At 42.5% G+C, this 17,086-nt stretch overlaps 2 protein-coding genes and 1 long non-coding RNA gene across 6 annotated transcripts in view; 2 read left to right on the top strand and 1 right to left on the bottom strand.

Annotated features, from left to right (window-relative positions):
* The window catches only part of LOC129859935 (CD276 antigen homolog), a 61,750-nt gene that overhangs the window by 41,327 nt on the left and 3,337 nt on the right, over positions 1 to 17,086 (top strand). Inside the window, exon 2 of the mRNA XM_055930195.1 lies at positions 14,306 to 14,381. Coding sequence (XP_055786170.1) covers positions 14,306 to 14,381 — 76 coding nt within the window. The remainder of the gene's footprint in view (positions 1 to 14,305; positions 14,382 to 17,086) is intronic.
* LOC129859934 (uncharacterized) lies at positions 9,740 to 12,864 on the top strand. 3 transcript variants are annotated; one of them, XM_055930193.1, is made up of 6 exons: positions 9,747 to 10,148; positions 10,233 to 10,571; positions 10,754 to 10,798; positions 10,960 to 11,067; positions 11,489 to 11,580; positions 11,686 to 12,864. In XM_055930193.1, exons 1-6 carry the CDS (start codon positions 10,037 to 10,039, stop codon positions 11,797 to 11,799), a joined length of 810 nt encoding a protein of 269 aa, XP_055786168.1. In that variant the 5' UTR covers positions 9,747 to 10,036; the 3' UTR covers positions 11,800 to 12,864. The 3 variants fall into 3 exon arrangements, 1 of the variants encoding a protein (XP_055786168.1); XR_008760221.1 differs by having other exon boundaries at positions 9,740 to 10,571; positions 10,754 to 10,812; XR_008760220.1 differs by having other exon boundaries at positions 9,750 to 10,812.
* The window catches only part of LOC129859938 (uncharacterized), a 28,435-nt gene continuing 25,220 nt past the window's right edge, over positions 13,872 to 17,086 (bottom strand). The window contains exons 2-3 of one of the 2 annotated variants that reach the window (XR_008760273.1): positions 15,974 to 16,452; positions 13,872 to 15,399 (exon numbers count right to left, since the gene is read on the bottom strand). This is a non-coding gene — a long non-coding RNA (uncharacterized LOC129859938). The remainder of the gene's footprint in view (positions 15,400 to 15,973; positions 16,453 to 17,086) is intronic. The other variant, XR_008760274.1, reaches the window with a different exon arrangement.

The following is a 17,086-nucleotide window of genomic DNA, read 5'->3' as shown; positions in this document are numbered from 1 at the left end:
AAATCATCCTCATAATCCTTGGAACGAGGCCCAAACTCGGCGGCCCTCGCCGCAGGTACTTCGCCCTCACTCTCAGCAAGTTAAGATTTAAACTTTAACATCAATTATCTAGAAACGCGTTCAAAAATATATGCATATTTGCAGAAGTTGTACCTTAGACCCTATTCCACATCATCTGAGTTTGTGTTGTGTCTGCCATCAGTTGAGACACAACATGCTCTTGAATACAGGGTGGGTGCTATTTCATTTGGTTGTTAGGTAGCCTAGCGGAAAAAGCATTGGGCCTGCAACAGAAAGGTCAGCCTGTTTGAATACCTGTGCAGACAGTTTGAAAAATCTGTAGATGTGTTCTTGAGCAAGGAACTTAACCCTAACTTGCTCAAAGGAGCGCCGTTCTACTATGGCTGAACCTGTACATCAACACATTTCACTGCACCTATCCAGTGTTTTGACAAGAAAAAACAATTGATTTGTTTTTAAATAATAGAAATAAAAGTCACCATTAAAATGTAAATTCAATTGAAACTTCTAATTACTACCACAAAGATGACCGCCGGTCCTTCCACTATTGAATATCAACTTAAATGGTCATCTCTATTCTTTTTTTATTTTATTTCTATGATTTAAATAGGTTTCCTTGTCACGCCCTGACCATAGAGAGCCCTTGTTTCTCTATGGACAAGAATTGTACTGTGTTTTGCTCCCCGGAGGAGGATGTCGTTGAAAGGAGTGATAACGGGGGTGGCATTAAGTGTTGAGGAGGAGCAATTGAAATGGAAGATTCCCGGTTTCTGTGACGCCTGCTGTTTGGTGAGCCGTAGATCCGGTGGGATACGGAAAGACATCTGTCATGCTGAGTTTTGATGCAGAGTCGTTATCAGATAAGGTCAAGATAGGATGTGTCAGTTATCCCGTGAGAGTTTATGTTCTGAAAATATTACGGGGTTTTAGGTGTCAAGGTTATGGGCATATTGCAACGGTGTGTAGGAGGGAGATGCCTAGATGTGAGAAGTGTGCAGGAGGGCATGAGATGAAGGAATGTGTATTATCAGTGGAGAAAGTTGTTTGTGTTAGTTGTGGAGGTGATCATGAGGCTGGAGATCAGAGGTGTCCGGTGAGAGAAAGGCAGGTTGAGGTTGCAAGGGTCAGAGTAGTACAGAAAGTGTCGTATGCAGAAGCAGTGAAGAGAGTGGTAGAGGAAGAGGGTACAGGGTGGGGGATCCTGAGAGGATTCATGTGAGTAGGTTGAGATCGAGAGAGTGATGGGATGAATATGTGCTTCAGTATAGTGGGATCTTGAGCATTTATAGCCATGGTTGTTAATTGTACTGTACAAATGGATTGAAAGTCACAGAACATAGAGGTTGTGGTGGCAGCTGTAGGGGATGTTGAGTGGTAGTGATATGTCCTCTAAGGCCGTTGGTCTGGAGTAGGACTAGATAGGGTTAAATAGTGCAATGGGTGGTGGATTTTTAGGGCTAATAGGTGATAGAGCAATTTTCCTTTTCCCCAATGTTGTATTACTGTATCAAAGAATATAATGTAGGTAGGCCGTGAATGGCCTCACACAACAGTACAGTATGTGGCGCTGTATGTACCTAAAAGTTGGATGCGATCCGCCAACCAAATCCCAAAGAAGAAGAAAATGAAGAAGTAAACAAAAGAAGAAATTTGTGAAAGCGTGTTCACGCTCATCCTGTTTGCACTCTTGGTGTGAAAAACAGGTCTGGTATATTTATTAATAGGCAAAGCCAATTAAGCCACAAACACATGTATTTATGGATCAGCGCTGGTGTTTGTTGATACATAAGTGGATAATGAATTGCAAATGTGTACACTGGACAATCAAAGATAATACGTTCAATTGGATGACAAAGGTTATACGGTTGAGTTGCGCAAGACTTCTGTATCTATACTAGCCTAAATTAACGTTACAACAAATAGCTATCACAATTAGTAACTGCTAGCTTGCTTATTTAGCACATATAACGTGTTGTATACATAAGGTTAAGAAGAAATGGATAAAAGTTTGATTTATTTGTACGATTGGTGTTGTGAACTAACCACGTAGGTAGCTAGCTAACGTTACCTTCCAGTTAAACAGATGCTGTTGCTAGATAACGTTATAATGCGTTGGCTACAAGACACCCTGACTCACCTATTGCTGCTCTTTTGACCCTATGATCACTCGACTACTCAGATGATGTCCCCTGGACTGTTTCAATAACATGGTACCTCATTTAGTTTACCTGTCAGCCCCAGCCTCGAACTCGGCTCATGTATGCCTAACTGACCCGCTCTGCCCATTCATCGCCATTTACCCGTTGTTGTCTTAGCTCTCCTGATCAACACCTGTGATTGCTTTATGCCTCTCTCTAATTTAAATATACCTTGTCTACTGCTGTCTTGGCTAGCTCTTATTGTTTTATTTCACTGTAGAGCCCTCAGTTACACTCAAAATGCCTTAGATAGCTCTTTTGTCCCACCCCACACACATGCGGAGACCTCACCTGGCTTAACTGGTGCCTCCAGAGATGAAACCTCTCTCATCGTCACTCAACGCCTAGGTTTACCTCCACTGTACTCACATCCTACCCTACCCTTGTCTGTACATTATTCCTTGAATCTATTCTACCACGCTATTCTACCAAATCTGCTCCTTTTATTTTCTGTCTACAATGCACTAGACGACCAGTTCTTATAACCTTTAGCCGTACCCTTATTCTACTCCTCCTCCATTCCTCTGGTGATGTGAGGTTAACCCAGACCGTGTAGCCTCCAGTTCCACTACTATTCCCCAGGCGCTATCATTTGTTGACTTCTGTAACCGTAAAAGCCTTGGTTAACATCAGAAGCCTCCCCTAAGTTTGTTTTATTTATACCGATATGCAACTTTTCAGGGAAGTTCTTTAATATATACAGGCAGTTAGGAAAGCAAAGACTAGCTTTTTAAAACAGAAATTTGCATACTGTAGCACAAACTCCAAAAAGTTCTGGGACACTGTAAAGTCCATGGAGAATGAGAGCACCTCCTCCCAGCTGCCCACTGCACTGAGGCTAGGAAACACTGTCCCCACTGATAAATCTACGATTATCGAGAATTTCAATAAGCATGTTTCTACGACTGGCCACGCTTTCCACCTGGCAACCCCTACCACGGTCAACAGCTCTGCACCCCCCACAGCAACTTGCCCAAGCCTCCCCCATTTCTCCTTCACCCAAATCCAGATAGCTGATGTTCTGAAAGAGCTGCAAAATCTGGACCCCTACAAATCAGCTGGGCAAGACAATCTGCACCCTCTCTTTCTAAAAATTATCCGCCTCAATTGTTGCAACCCCTATTACTAGCCTGTTCAACCTCTCTTTTGTATTGGCTGAGATCCCTAAAGATTGGAAAGCTGCCCCGGTCATCCCCATCTTCAAAGGGGGAGACTCTCTAGACCCAAACTGTTACAGACCTATATCTGTCCTACCCTGCCTTTCTAAAGTCTTCGAAAGCCAAGTTAACAAACAGATCACGACCATTTTAAATCCCACCGTACCTTCTCCGCTATGCGATCTGGTTTCCGAGCTGGTCATGAGTGCACCTCAGCCCCGCTCAAGGTCCTAAACGATATCATAACCGCCATCGATAAAAGGCCTGGCCAAGGCCTTCGACTCTGTCAATCACCGCATTGTTATTGGCAGACTCAACAGCCTTGGTTTCTCAAATGACTGCCTCGCCTGGTTTACCAACTACTTCTCAGATAGAGTTCAGTGTGGCAAATTGGAGGGCCTGTTGTCCGGACCTCTGGCAGTCTCTATGGGGGTGCCACAGGGTTCAAATCTCAGGCCGACTCTTTTCTCTGTATTCATCAGTGATGTCGCTCTTGCTGCGGGTGATTCTCTGATCCACCTCTACGCAGACAACACCATTCTATATACTTTTGGCCCTTCTTTCGACACTGTGTTAACAAACCTCCAGACGAGCTTCAATGCCATACAACTCTCCTTCCGTGGCCTCCAATTGCTCTTAAACTCTAGTAAAACTAAATGCATGCTCTTCCACCGATCACTGCCCGCACCCGCCCATCCATCTAGCATCACTACTCTGGACGGTTCTGACTTAGAATATGTGGACAACTACAAATACCTTGGTGTCTGGTTAGACTGTAAACTCTCCTTCCAGACTTACATTAAGCATTTCCAATCCAAAATTAAATCTTCCTATTTCACAACAAAGCATCCTTCACTCATGCTGCCAAACACACCCTCGTAAAACTGACTATCCGGGCAATCCTTGACTTCGGCGATGTCATTTACAAAATAGCCTCAAATTGGACATAACATTCCACTTTGAGCCACGAGAGATTAACATGCATATCATTGTTAGCTCTCCATGTACTTTTAAGGGCCAGCCGTGCTGCCCTGTTCTGAGCCAACTGCAATTTTCCTAAGTCCCTCTTTGTGACACCTGACCACACTACTGAATAGTAGTCCAGGTGTGACAAAACTAGGGCCTGTAGGACCTGCCTTGTTGATAGTGTTGTTAAGAAGGCAGAGGAGTGCTTTATTATGGACAGACTTCTCCCCATCTCAGCTACTGTTGTATCAATATGTTTTGATCATGACAGTTTACAATCCAGGGTAAGTCACCTCAACTTGCTTAATTTCCACATTATTCATTACGAGATGTAGTTGAGCGTTAGGGTTTAGTGAAGGATTTGTCCCAAATACAATGCTTTTAGTTTGGGAAATATTTAAGACTAACTTATTCCTTGCCACCCATTCTGAAACTAACTGCAGCTCTTTGTTAAGTGTTGCAGTCATTTCAGTTGCTATAGTAGCTGACGTGTATTGTGTTGAATCATGAGCATACATAGACACACTGGCTTTACTCAAAGCCAGGCATGTCGTTTGTAAAGATTGAAAAAAGTAAGAGGCCTAAACAGCTATGATAACTCTCAGGAAAATGTCCCTCTATATTTTACAGAGAAACCGCTCCTGAGCTTGAAGGTGATTCTAAGAGCAGCGTGAGCATCAGAAGACAGAACCTCAGCCCCTTCCTGTTACTCCTCAATTCTCCACTTGTCATGTTTTGTCTTTGATCATCATGTCTTGTCCCTGTGCTTCCCTCTGCTGGTCTTATTAGGTTCTTTCCCTCTTTCTATTCCTCTCTCTCCTCCTCCCTCTTTCCCTCTCCCGCTCTCTCTCTCTATCGTTCCGTTCTGGCTCCCAGCTGTTTCTCATTCTCCTAACGACCTTATTTACTCTTTCACACCTGTCTCCTATTTTGCCCTCTGATTTGAGTCCCTATTTCTCCCTCTGTTTTCCGCTTCTGTCTTTGTCGGATTCTTGTTTGAGGTTAGCTGCTCTGTGTCCTTGTTCCGCCCTGTTGTGTTTTTGCATTTGTCAGATGCTGCGTGTGAGCAGGTGTCTATGTCAGCTACGGTCTGTGCCTTCCTGAAGCGACCTGCAGTCTGTGGTCGCGTCTCCAGTCGTTCCTCTCTACTGACAAGAGGTTTTCAGTTTCCTGTTTTGGATTACCTTTGATAATATCCAGGAACATCATTGTTTGTTTAAAACTGGAATAAAGACTCTGTTTCTATTACGTCGCTTTTGGGTCCTCCTTCATCAGCATAACAGAAGAATCCGACCAAGAATGGACCCAGCGACTACGGATTCTCTCAACACTGCCGTCAAGATCCAGGGAGCAATGCTCGGCAGACACGAGCAGGAATTGTCTGCTGCTCGTCATGCCGTTGAGACCCTGGCCGCTCAGGTCTCCGATCTCTCAGGACAGTTTCAGAGTCTTCGTCTCGTACCACAAGCTACTTCCTGGTCTTCCGAGTCTCCGGAACCTAGGGTTAATAATCCACCATGTTACTCTGGGCAGCCCACTGAGTGTCGCTCCTTTCTCACCCAGTGTGAAATTGTGTTCTCTCTCCAGCCCAACACATACTCTGGAGAGAGAGCTCGGATCGCTTACGTCATATCACTCCTTACGGGTCGGGCTCGGGAGTGGGGCACAGCTATCTGGGAGGCAAGGGCTGAGTGTTCTAACGTTTATCAGAACTTTAAGGAGGAGATGATACGGGTCTTTGATCGTTCAGTTTTTGGGAAGGAGGCTTCCAGGGGTCTGGCTTCCCTATGTCAAGGTGATCGATCCATAACGGATTACTCTATAGAGTTTCGTACTCTTGCTGCATCCAGTGACTGGAACGAGCCGGCGTTGCTCGCTCGTTTTCTGGAGGGACTCCACGCTGAGGTTAAGGATGAGATTCTCTCCCGGGAGGTTCCTTCCAGCGTGGACTCTTTGATTGCACTCGCCATCCGCATAGAACGACGGGTAGATCTTCGTCACCGAGCTCGTGGAAGAGAGCTCGCGTTAACGGGGTTTCCCTTCTCCGCATCTCAACCATCTCCTTCCATCGGCTCAGAGACTGAGCCCATGCAGCTGGGAGGTATTCACATCTCGACTAAGGAGAGGGAACGGAGAAGCACCAACCGCCTTTGCTTCTATTGCGGTTCTGCTGGACATTTTGTCATGTCATGTCCAGTTAAAGGCCAGAGCTCATCAGTAAGCGGAGGGCTACTGGTGAGCGCTACTACTCAGGTCTCTCCATCAAGGTCCTGTACTACCTTGTTGGTCCATCTACGCTGGACCGGGTCGGCTGCTTCCTGCAGTGCCTTGATAGACTCTGGGGCTGAGGGTTGTTTTATGGACGAAGCATGGGCTCGGAAACATGACATTCCTCTCAGAGAGTTAGGGAGGCTCACACCCATGTTCGCCTTAGATGGTAGTCCTCTCCCCAGTATCAGATGTGAGACACTACCTTTAACCCTCACAGTATCTGGTAACCATAGTGAGACCATTTCTTTTTTGATTTTTCGTTCACCTGTTACACCTGTTGTTTTGGGTCATCCCGGGCTAGTATGTCATAATCCTTCTATTAATTGGTCTAGTAATTCTATCCTATCCTGGAACGTTTCTTGTCATGTGAAGTGTTTAATGTCTGCTATCCCTCCTGTTTCTTCTGTCCCCTCTACTCAGGAGGAGCCTGGTGATGTGACAGGAATGCCGGAGGAATATCATGATCTACGCACGGTCTTCAGTCGGTCCAGAGCCAACTCTCTTCCTCCTCACCGGTCGGATGATTGTTGTATTGATCTCCTTCCGGGGACCACTCTCCCTCGGGGTAGATTATTCTCTCTGTCGGCTCCCGAACGTAAGGCTCTCGAGGATTATCTGTCTGCTGAAGGCATTCAGATGGATCCCGCTAAGGTCCAGGCTGTCAGCGATTGGCCCGTTCCTAAGTCACGTGTCGAGTTACAGCGCTTTCTCGGTTTCGCTAATTTCTATCGGCGTTTCATTCGTAATTTCGGTCAAGTGGCTGCCCCTCTCACAGCTCTGACTTCTGTCAAATCTTGCTTTAAGTGGTCCGGTTCCGCCCAGGGAGCTTTTGATCTCCTCAAGAAGCATTTTACATCCGCCCCTATCCTTGTTACTCCTGACGTCACTAAACAATTCATTGTCGAGGTTGACGCTTCAGAGGTGGGCGTGGGAGCCATTCTGTCCCAGCGCTTCCAGTCTGACGATAAGGTCCATCCTTGCGCTTACTTTTCTCATCGCTTGTCGCCATCGGAACGCAACTATGATGTGGGTAACCGCGAACTGCTCGCCATCCGCTTAGCCTTAGGCGAATGGCGACAGTGGTTGGAGGGGGCGACCGTTCCTTTTGTCGTTTGGACTGACCATAAGAACCTTGAGTACATCCGTTCTGCCAAACGACTTAATGCACGTCAAGCTCGTTGGGCGTTGTTTTTCGCTCGTTTCGAGTTCGAGATTTCCTATCGTCCGGGAAATAAGAACACCAAGCCTGATGCTTTATCCCGTCTCTTTAGTTCTCCTGTGGTTTCTACCGAACCCGAGGGGATTCTCCCTGAAGGGTGTGTTGTCGGGTTGACTGTCTGGGGAATTGAGAGACAGGTAAAGCAAGCACTCACTCACACTGCGTCGCCGCGCGCTTGTCCTAGTAACCTTCTGTTCGTTCCTGTCTCTACTCGTCTGGCTGTTCTTCAGTGGGCTCATTCTGCCAAGTTAGCTGGCCACCCCGGCGTTCGGGGTACGCTTGCTTCTATTCGCCAGCGGTTTTGGTGGCCTACTCAGGAGCGGGACACGCGCCGTTTCGTGGCTGCTTGTTCGGACTGCGCGCAGACTAAGTCAGGTAACTCTCCTCCTGCCGGTCGTCTTAGACCGCTTCCCATTCCTTCTCAACCATGGTCTCAGATCGCCTTAGACTTTATTACCGGTCTGCCTTCGTCTGCGGGGAGGACTGTGAGAGCCGCCAATAAACGTAGGATTAAGAGTCCTAGGTATTGTCGCGGTCAGAGAGTGTGGCTTTCCACTCGTAACCTTTCCCTTACGACAGCTTCTCGCAAGTTGACTCCGCGGTTCATTGGTCCGTTCCGTGTCTCTCAGGTCGTTAATCCTGTCGCTGTGCGACTGCTTCTTCCGCGACATCTTCGTCGCGTCCACCCTGTCTTCCATGTCTCTTGTGTCAAGCCTTTTCTTCGCGTCCCCGTTCGTCTTCCCTCCCCCCCTCCCGTCCTTGTCGAGGGCGCACCTATTTACAAGGAACGGAGGATCATGGACATGCGTTCTCAGGGACGTGGTCACCAGTACTTAGTGGATTGGGAGGGTTACGGTCCTGAGGAGAGGAGTTGGGTTCCATCTCGGGACGTGCTGGACCGTTCGTTGATTGATGATTTCCTTCGTCGCCGCCAGGGTTCCTCCTCGAGTGCGCCAGGATGCGCTTGGTGAGTGGGGGGGTACTGTCATGTTTTGTCTTTGATCATCATGTCTTGTCCCTGTGCTTCCCTCTGCTGGTCTTATTAGGTTCTTTCCCTCTTTCTATTCCTCTCTCTCCTCCTCCCTCTTTCCCTCTCCCGCTCTCTCTCTCTATCGTTCCGTTCTGGCTCCCAGCTGTTTCTCATTCTCCTAACGACCTTATTTACTCTTTCACACCTGTCTCCTATTTTGCCCTCTGATTTGAGTCCCTATTTCTCCCTCTGTTTTCCGCTTCTGTCTTTGTCGGATTCTTGTTTGAGGTTAGCTGCTCTGTGTCCTTGTTCCGCCCTGTTGTGTTTTTGCATTTGTCAGATGCTGCGTGTGAGCAGGTGTCTATGTCAGCTACGGTCTGTGCCTTCCTGAAGCGACCTGCAGTCTGTGGTCGCGTCTCCAGTCGTTCCTCTCTACTGACAAGAGGTTTTCAGTTTCCTGTTTTGGATTACCTTTGATAATATCCAGGAACATCATTGTTTGTTTAAAACTGGAATAAAGACTCTGTTTCTATTACGTCGCTTTTGGGTCCTCCTTCATCAGCATAACACCACTTCCTTTGACTTACAGCACAGAAATTGGTAATTGTACCTATCATGAAACGGTTGCCAAGTTCTGAGTGTTTAAACGGATGAAATAGTTATTATTTTTCTGGAAAGTGTGTAATAGGAGACTGCTAATATACCTCTTGCTAGAACCACCTTTCTAGAGGTGAGGAAAAAAGCTATTCCAAATTGCCTGTAGCCACGGTGTGTTTACTGATAGGACCACTTAAACTTCTGCACTTTAGCAACAGCTAATGGGGATCCAAATAAAATACCCCAAACTTTTTTTATTTTTTATATACAATATTTGTTGGTGAGTCAATGTGTAAGTGTTTTGTAAACCAGGGCCATCCTTCAAGTCAAAATTGGAAATGGAATTGAAATAGCATTAAGTCCGTGTGTCCCTCCTGTCAACAAGATGCAGCTTTACTTACTAAGATTTTTAAATATTTCAAGATTAGTTATTAATATTGTACTACCAAATGACAGTTGTTTTGTTGAGAACTTGAGATTGAACATGTGGTGCACAGGAAGATCATTGTTATTTGAGTCAACCTTTCAATTAGAAAGTTATTTGGACACCACAGTGATATTAAAGGAAAAATTCACTTCCTCAATGCTTTTTATTAAAGAGTGTTTCTTATAGCTTTTTGCAAACTATGGTTTGATCATGTGGTTGCACAGTGTGTTCAGTCAGATGTCTGTTAGAAGGAGGAAGTCAGTTCGGTCTCAAAGATTTATCACAGCTCTGAGGATGTCGAGGATTGTTTCCTGTCTGTTCTGTAAGACCATATTTTTCTTATCTTATTTATTTTACTTTCATTTGACAATAAATTAAGTGTCTCATGGATTCTTCTGTTTTTTAGGTGTCTTAAGACTGTGTGTTGGTGCTGAGGCTTTGACAGAGACACTGGTAGAGCTTGGACACAATGCAACCCTGAACTGTTCTCTTAATGTAAATAATGTACACTGGTACCTACATCGCCACCCACAGCCTCCACTGGCCATACTCCGCTCTTTCACTAGTAGTAGTCCTGCTGCTTTTTATTACAATAATACTACTTTTAGACAGAAATATTCATTAGAAACAGGAAATCGATTGTTAATACAGAATGTAACAGTAGATGATTGTGGAGTGTTCTACTGTGCAAAGAAAGAAAACGATAATCTCCTATTCAGTAATGGCACCAGACTCATGACCACTGGTAAGGGCACATTTCATTTAATCACCAACATTTTCTATTTTGTCGAAAATATACTTTTGAAATATGTTTTTGTTCATGTTTAACGCAGCTAGGTGCAAGACCACTACAGAAATGTTACGTCCACTTTGAGTACCATAACTCAAAGTGGATGTAGGCTATAAATGTTTTCCATAACCCTGCAGATCTTGAATCAATCAATGAAACAACAAACACAAGTGTGAAGCTCCGTAAGTGATTATGTGTATGTCATTTTTCAACTGATTTAATGGTGACTTTAATAATCTGGAAAGTAGTTTAATGATTGTAAACATATTGTGCTTATTTAGGCTATCACATTTTGTTGAAATAAAATGCAGAAATTCTAATTAAGTACATTTGCCAATTTCAGTTGACCCTGAAGCAACAGAGCAACCCAGAGACGTCAACACAACATGGCTAAAGGGTCTTCTCATTGGATCCGGGGTCTTGAATGCAGTGCTCATTTTATTGCTGTCAGGTGTGTTTCTACACTTAAAATAGGGTTTGTTAGTAACCTAGTAACATCGTGGTGGTATGGTGTGGCTCAGTTGGTAGAACATGGCACTTGTGCTGCCAGGGTTGTGGGTTTGATTCCCCGTGCCACCCATATGTAAAATGTATGCAAGCATGACTATAAGTCACTGTGGATAAAGGCATCTGCTAAATGGCATATTGTTCTAATATTTTTTGTCTTTCTAAAACTTTTTTTTAGACTGGATACCAGGCAAACCTTTTATTCTATTATATTATATTCTGCCTTTACATGCAATGTTAGGTCAATCTGTTGCTGTTCTTTTGTCTGCGTGCAGACCCCAAACCCACTGCAATACGTAAGATGTTACTCAGTGTTGTGTGATCACAATAGTCTATACTAATTCCATCTATATGGGTCATCTTAGCCATTTCAGTGCTGTGGAAGAGAGCTGCTTGCCAGAAGAACCATGACTCTCCTCCAACCCCTGAACCACTTGAAAGGGCAGACAGTCTAGTGGTCAGTATCTGTAGTGGGAATATGGATATATATACAGTATATTAAAATAATATCATATTTATTTTTATGAGGGATGTTTTCACTCATATCCACATTGTTTTTCAGTATGAAGTGATACAGCTGGTACCCCCACCAAGAGGACTAAGGCCCGACCGCATAGCCTCAACTATTTACTCCAGAGTCCAATTTCCAAATCCTGAACTCACAACTACTGCTTAATAAGGTGCCACATCTTGACTTTGGTGGAGAATGTGAATCTACTCTGATTATTCCTATATTTATATAATGTACCAAATGCTGCTCTTCGTCACTCGTCTATATACCAGTTAGCAATATCTTTGAAGGAAATTATTACTTTTGTCTTGATTCATGTTTTTCATTGTTCATTGCTGGAAATAAGTGTTCATTTGTCTTAAAAGTAAATTGTAACTTTTTTGTCAAGCAGTTAGGAAGGGGTTTGTGTATTTCTGTAAAAAAAAAAAAAACAAGCCTTTTGTAGTGTATTGATGCTGCATCAACCACACATATCCTGTTTGAGAGCTTAGTCGCTTACTGAGCAGCACGCATGTCCCAATTACTGTACAATTGACCATTTTTAACAATGACTTTTTCAAACATTAAACTAGAGTTTTGAATTTTAAGTTCATTAAAAAGCCTACTGCATGTGCCCCATAACACCTTTGTGAGTAGAAGGTAGTGGTTTGTCTATTTTAGTTGTTTAAGTTCTGTCACGATCGTCGTTAGGTGAAAGAGGACCAAGGCGCAGCGTGATATAAATACATCTTTTTAATAGAAGAAGAAACGAACACTAATACAAACTAGACAAACCAACAAGAAGCTATCAAACGAAAGTGCAGACACAAGCAACTAACGTCAAGACATAGACAATTACCCACAACCTACCTAATGCCTATGGCTGCCTAAATATGGCTCTCAGAGACAACGATAGACAGCTGTCTCTAATTGAGAACCAATCCAGGCAACCATAGACTTACATAAACACCTACACTGAACACAACCCCATGAACTCTACAAAACCCCCTAGACAATACAAACACCCAAAACTAGACAAAAACACACAAACATCCCCCATGTCACACCCTGACCTAACTAAAATAATAAAGAAAACTAAGATAACTAAGGCCAGGGCATGAAAAGTTCAGACCACTGTAAGAAAGGTAATGTCAGTGTATTGCACTTTTTTCAAACATCTCAGTGTTCACTCTTCATGGAAATAAAATCTGTTTTGGAATAAACCACCTCTTATCTGAGGTACTCTACCTACTTTGCCTTCAAAGTAAGTGTCCACAAAACAAAGCATTTATAAACAGCATGTTTTAATGGCAGTGGTACCAGTCTCCTATCACTAAATGGGCATCAAGGTCATACGGTGTCTTAAAGCTAGAATCCTTAATTGAAACAATAACAAAACAAATTTTGATAAAAATCTGAGGGATGGGCCTGGATAAATGTAACCACTCACATTCGTAGACAGAACTATGGACAGCCATCCATGATATCAACATTATAGTTTTAACCATGCTTTGAGGCTACACAGTGTTTGTTTATATTTTGGGTTCTGATGGGGTAGGACAGTTGACCAAATCATGAGTCATATATAAGTTGTATTCCTCAAGAATCAATTAGTATATCGTTATTTATGATAAAAGTCCCTAAATGGAAGAAACAACTAAGGATTCTAGCTTTAATTCCAGTTAGAGGTTATTTTTCAATAGAATTTCCTGCTCTGTATATTTTTACATTTGACCTTCTGCATAATGAGAATGTGATCATTAGGCGAGAGACGAATTGACACTCACCACTTCCTCTTCGCACTTTCCACAGACTTGCACTTCATGTGGAAACTTTAAGCAAGTTAACAATGACCTTCCACATCATTGTTAGTTTTTTTTTCATCACTTTTTGAGGTTTTAACTTGACTACTTAAGTTAGGTGTTCCACTAGTAATGAAAGCTAACTGACCATAAAGACATGCCTATATGAAAGGGGGGAGGGGGGTCAATAAAATAAATTGCTATTCAATTTGGGACTTGAATTGAAATTCAGTTATTGGATTTAATAACTGTCAAAGAAAATAATGTGTCCCTGCAATGAGTAAGTCTATAGGCAAAGTGGGCATGACTATGATTGGTCTGACCTCTAGAATGTAACAGTAAATGATTGTGGAGTGTTCTACTGTGCACAGAAGACCAGGGTCTACTATCAGTAATGGCACCAGACTCATTACCAATATAATTAATCAAAATATACATCTTTATTTATATAAATCACATTTTGAGTATTTGTCCTCTGACAACGTATGTTGAATGTGGGATGCAGACCAATTTTAACTTCCTCTGTTTATTACTGTCTTCCTTATTCTGTTACAAATGTATGATGTCTTGTAAATGTAAAGATGGTTTAGAATAACTCAGGACATATGACATTGGCTGTGCAGTAAATCTGTTTTGTTTTCCACAAGAGGTTTATGCTGACTATCTAAACCAGCCAGCAGGTCATCGTGGGAGAACTGTCTTCTGTCCATTTACAGTGTTCTGAATGTTATTCTGATCGTTAAGATCCTGGGTGAGTGAATGGAAATACTAGATATCAAAATGTAAACGTTTTAAATAGTTTAACATTTTAATGTTGTATGCTGAGAATGTAGATGTTGCTTGTGTAATATTGATATAGACTTTTCCTATGATGTTGGTTTATATTTCAGTACATATCGTGACCTTGGCATGTCAGAACAGAAACTGTCTTATAAAACTAAGACCACCTCAACATGCAGATCAGAGGTAAGAGACTTTTTGTACACCACGTGAACAGTTGCAGCATTCTCACGGACCAAATGATTAAACTTAACAGTATCAAATACTGAAAACCATCCAACATATCATGATGTAACTGACTGTAGGTATGGTCTTTTTAAAAGATTCATTGTATTGTTGTTTTTATTAAATCAGTGACACAGATCACAGCACCACCAAGAGGATTACATCCTGAACTTCTATCAATAGTTATTATTGCAGTATAATGCATAGTTCCACAAGTGCAAGCTAACAACTCCAGCTAGGTCTAGTGTGTTATTATATACATGAACGGTCAATCCATTAGTGTAACTATCTTCTAGTAAAATGTCATGATTACAGTAATCAGCTGCTTAACTTCCTTTTTGTTCTAAAGCTGTGACTTCTGACTTCTGTTCAATGAAATTGCAGTGAAGATCACAGGAACAAAAGAAGCGTATGACTCATGACCCACTCAGTTGAGGGTAAAGTAGAGCAGCAGTTGTCAGAAAGATATTACACAGTGGAAAGTAACACACCACACCACTACACAAACAGCTCAAGTAAATGGTCACAGGCTGTGGTTTAATAACAGTATTTCTTCCAGTGATGCCTGTGAAGGAATTTGTCTGGCAAGAGGCTGTCTGTTGCAATACACTTTTATAATGAATGCCTTCACAGGAATTGTTACCCTGCCTTAACAAAGTTGTCTTTAAAAAAATATATATTTGAGATAAGGCATAGCCTACACATGTCCAGTAAATCATGTATAATTATTTAGCCATAGCTTCTGGAACAATAATGCAGTATTCACAAAACTCTTCAGAGTGTCTGTCCTTGATGACACTTAATTTTCCCGGTTGTGGCATGGCAAGGTGTTATGACAGGGTACAGGTGTTAGTTTAGGCAGGTTCCAGGGCCTGGTGCTATGGGGTCTACATATCAGGGAAATGTCTCCATCTACAGAGACTCTACTGGGCTTCCAAATACCCCCTGGGACATCATCCTCTCAGTCTGGTTAGGTGTGCTGCAAACAAACAAACTGTAGCTAGGAATTTGAGGTGAGGCAGTGTACACAAACATCTCAGCAAAGTCTCTATAACCTCTACAGCAAAGCCTTATAGTCTCTACAAGGATCACATCAATATAATATAACAGTAATATCATCTGTATAATATAACCTGCACTTTTTAGTCCTTATGTCGTCATGATTTTCAGTGATACACACAGTCCTACACATTTTGAGAGGCTACATTTTAACTGGTTGAACAGCACCATCTACTGAAAATAGTAAGCACTGCATGTGTTCGCACAATGCATCCAGCAACCCAACAAATAACCAACAGAAACCAGGCAAGAGACAGAAGCCCTAGCGCAGGAAAGAGGTTGACACATTATACTCACAAGGGAGTCAAGAGGTAAATCAAGTAAATCATCTAGGAGAGATAATTTACATTCTTAATCCAGCAGCACATTGTCTTTGAACACTTTACAAATAAGCTCTGGTCCAGTACATCACGTCACTTGTAGTTTCTGTTTATTAAACTCAGCAGCATGAACGCTATGGACCAGAGCCATGTACAGATAATCTCTATACATACCTCTGTTTCCCTGCTCTGGGGATGTGTCCATTCAGAAAGCCAACCTGTTCAGGCCTTTTTGCATTTGAAGAGTCATTGCATCAGCTTGTCTGAAATGACACACAGTGTTGTTTCAGCATAACTATTAACCCATTGGCTAAAGCTTTTCACGTGTCTTGAGAGTGATAGGTTTAAATTAGAGAAGAGTCTGGGAATAAGTCCCAAATGGTGCCATATTCCCCTTAGTGCCCTACTTTTGACCAGCATCCTATGGGCTTTGGTCAAAAGAAGTGCACTGATTCTAGGCAATAGTGTTCCATTTGGGACGTACTTTGGAGAGTGTGTGACCGACAATGTCCAACTCAAAGGGTTTCATTCACATGACGATGGGACGTGTATAGTATTTTAGTTATAGTGTATACTTGCCAGCAATGCCTTTGGGTATTCAATATTTTTTTGACAGCACCACTTTAGATTTGAATGAAACCTTGTCTTCATCACTGGAAAAGATAAACGGTTGAGATTGAAATCATTTCAAAGCTTAGAAACAGGGTTGTCAAACTCTTCTATAATAAAACTTTTTTATATAAAAATGTAATATTTTAACCTTTAATGTAAATGAACTCTGTTTTCATGTTCGCAATCACACATGTTGTAGTTTAGACCGTATTTGACATCATCTAAAGTTTTGGTGTTGTGCCCGCCATCGGTTGAAGGACAACATGCTCTTGAATACAGGGTGGGTGTCATATTTTGTCTGATAAATCTACTAAAATATAAATAAAATGGAACCTCAAAGATGGTTGGAGGTCCACACATCAAAACGGTGACTTGAATGGGAATATCTGTTGTTTTAAATTATACTGTCAAACCTCCATAGGAAACCTATTGAAATCATAGAAATATAGACAATAGAATATACATGATCATTTAAGTTGATATTCAATAGTGGAAGGACCGGCGGTCATCTTTGTGGTAGTAATTAGAAGTTTCAATTAAATTTACAATTTAAAAACAATTATGTTTTATTCTCAATACACTGGATAGGTGCAGTGAAATGTGTTGATGTACAGGTTCAGCCATAGTAGAACTGCGCTCCTTTGAGCAAGTTAGGGTTAAGTTCCTTGCTCAAGA

This window comes from Salvelinus fontinalis, chromosome 7 (assembly GCF_029448725.1).
Source record: "Salvelinus fontinalis isolate EN_2023a chromosome 7, ASM2944872v1, whole genome shotgun sequence".
Classification (NCBI taxonomy): domain Eukaryota; kingdom Metazoa; phylum Chordata; class Actinopteri; order Salmoniformes; family Salmonidae; genus Salvelinus; species Salvelinus fontinalis.
Note: the sequence above shows the minus strand (reverse complement) of the source record. Positions and strands in the feature narration are given on the sequence as shown.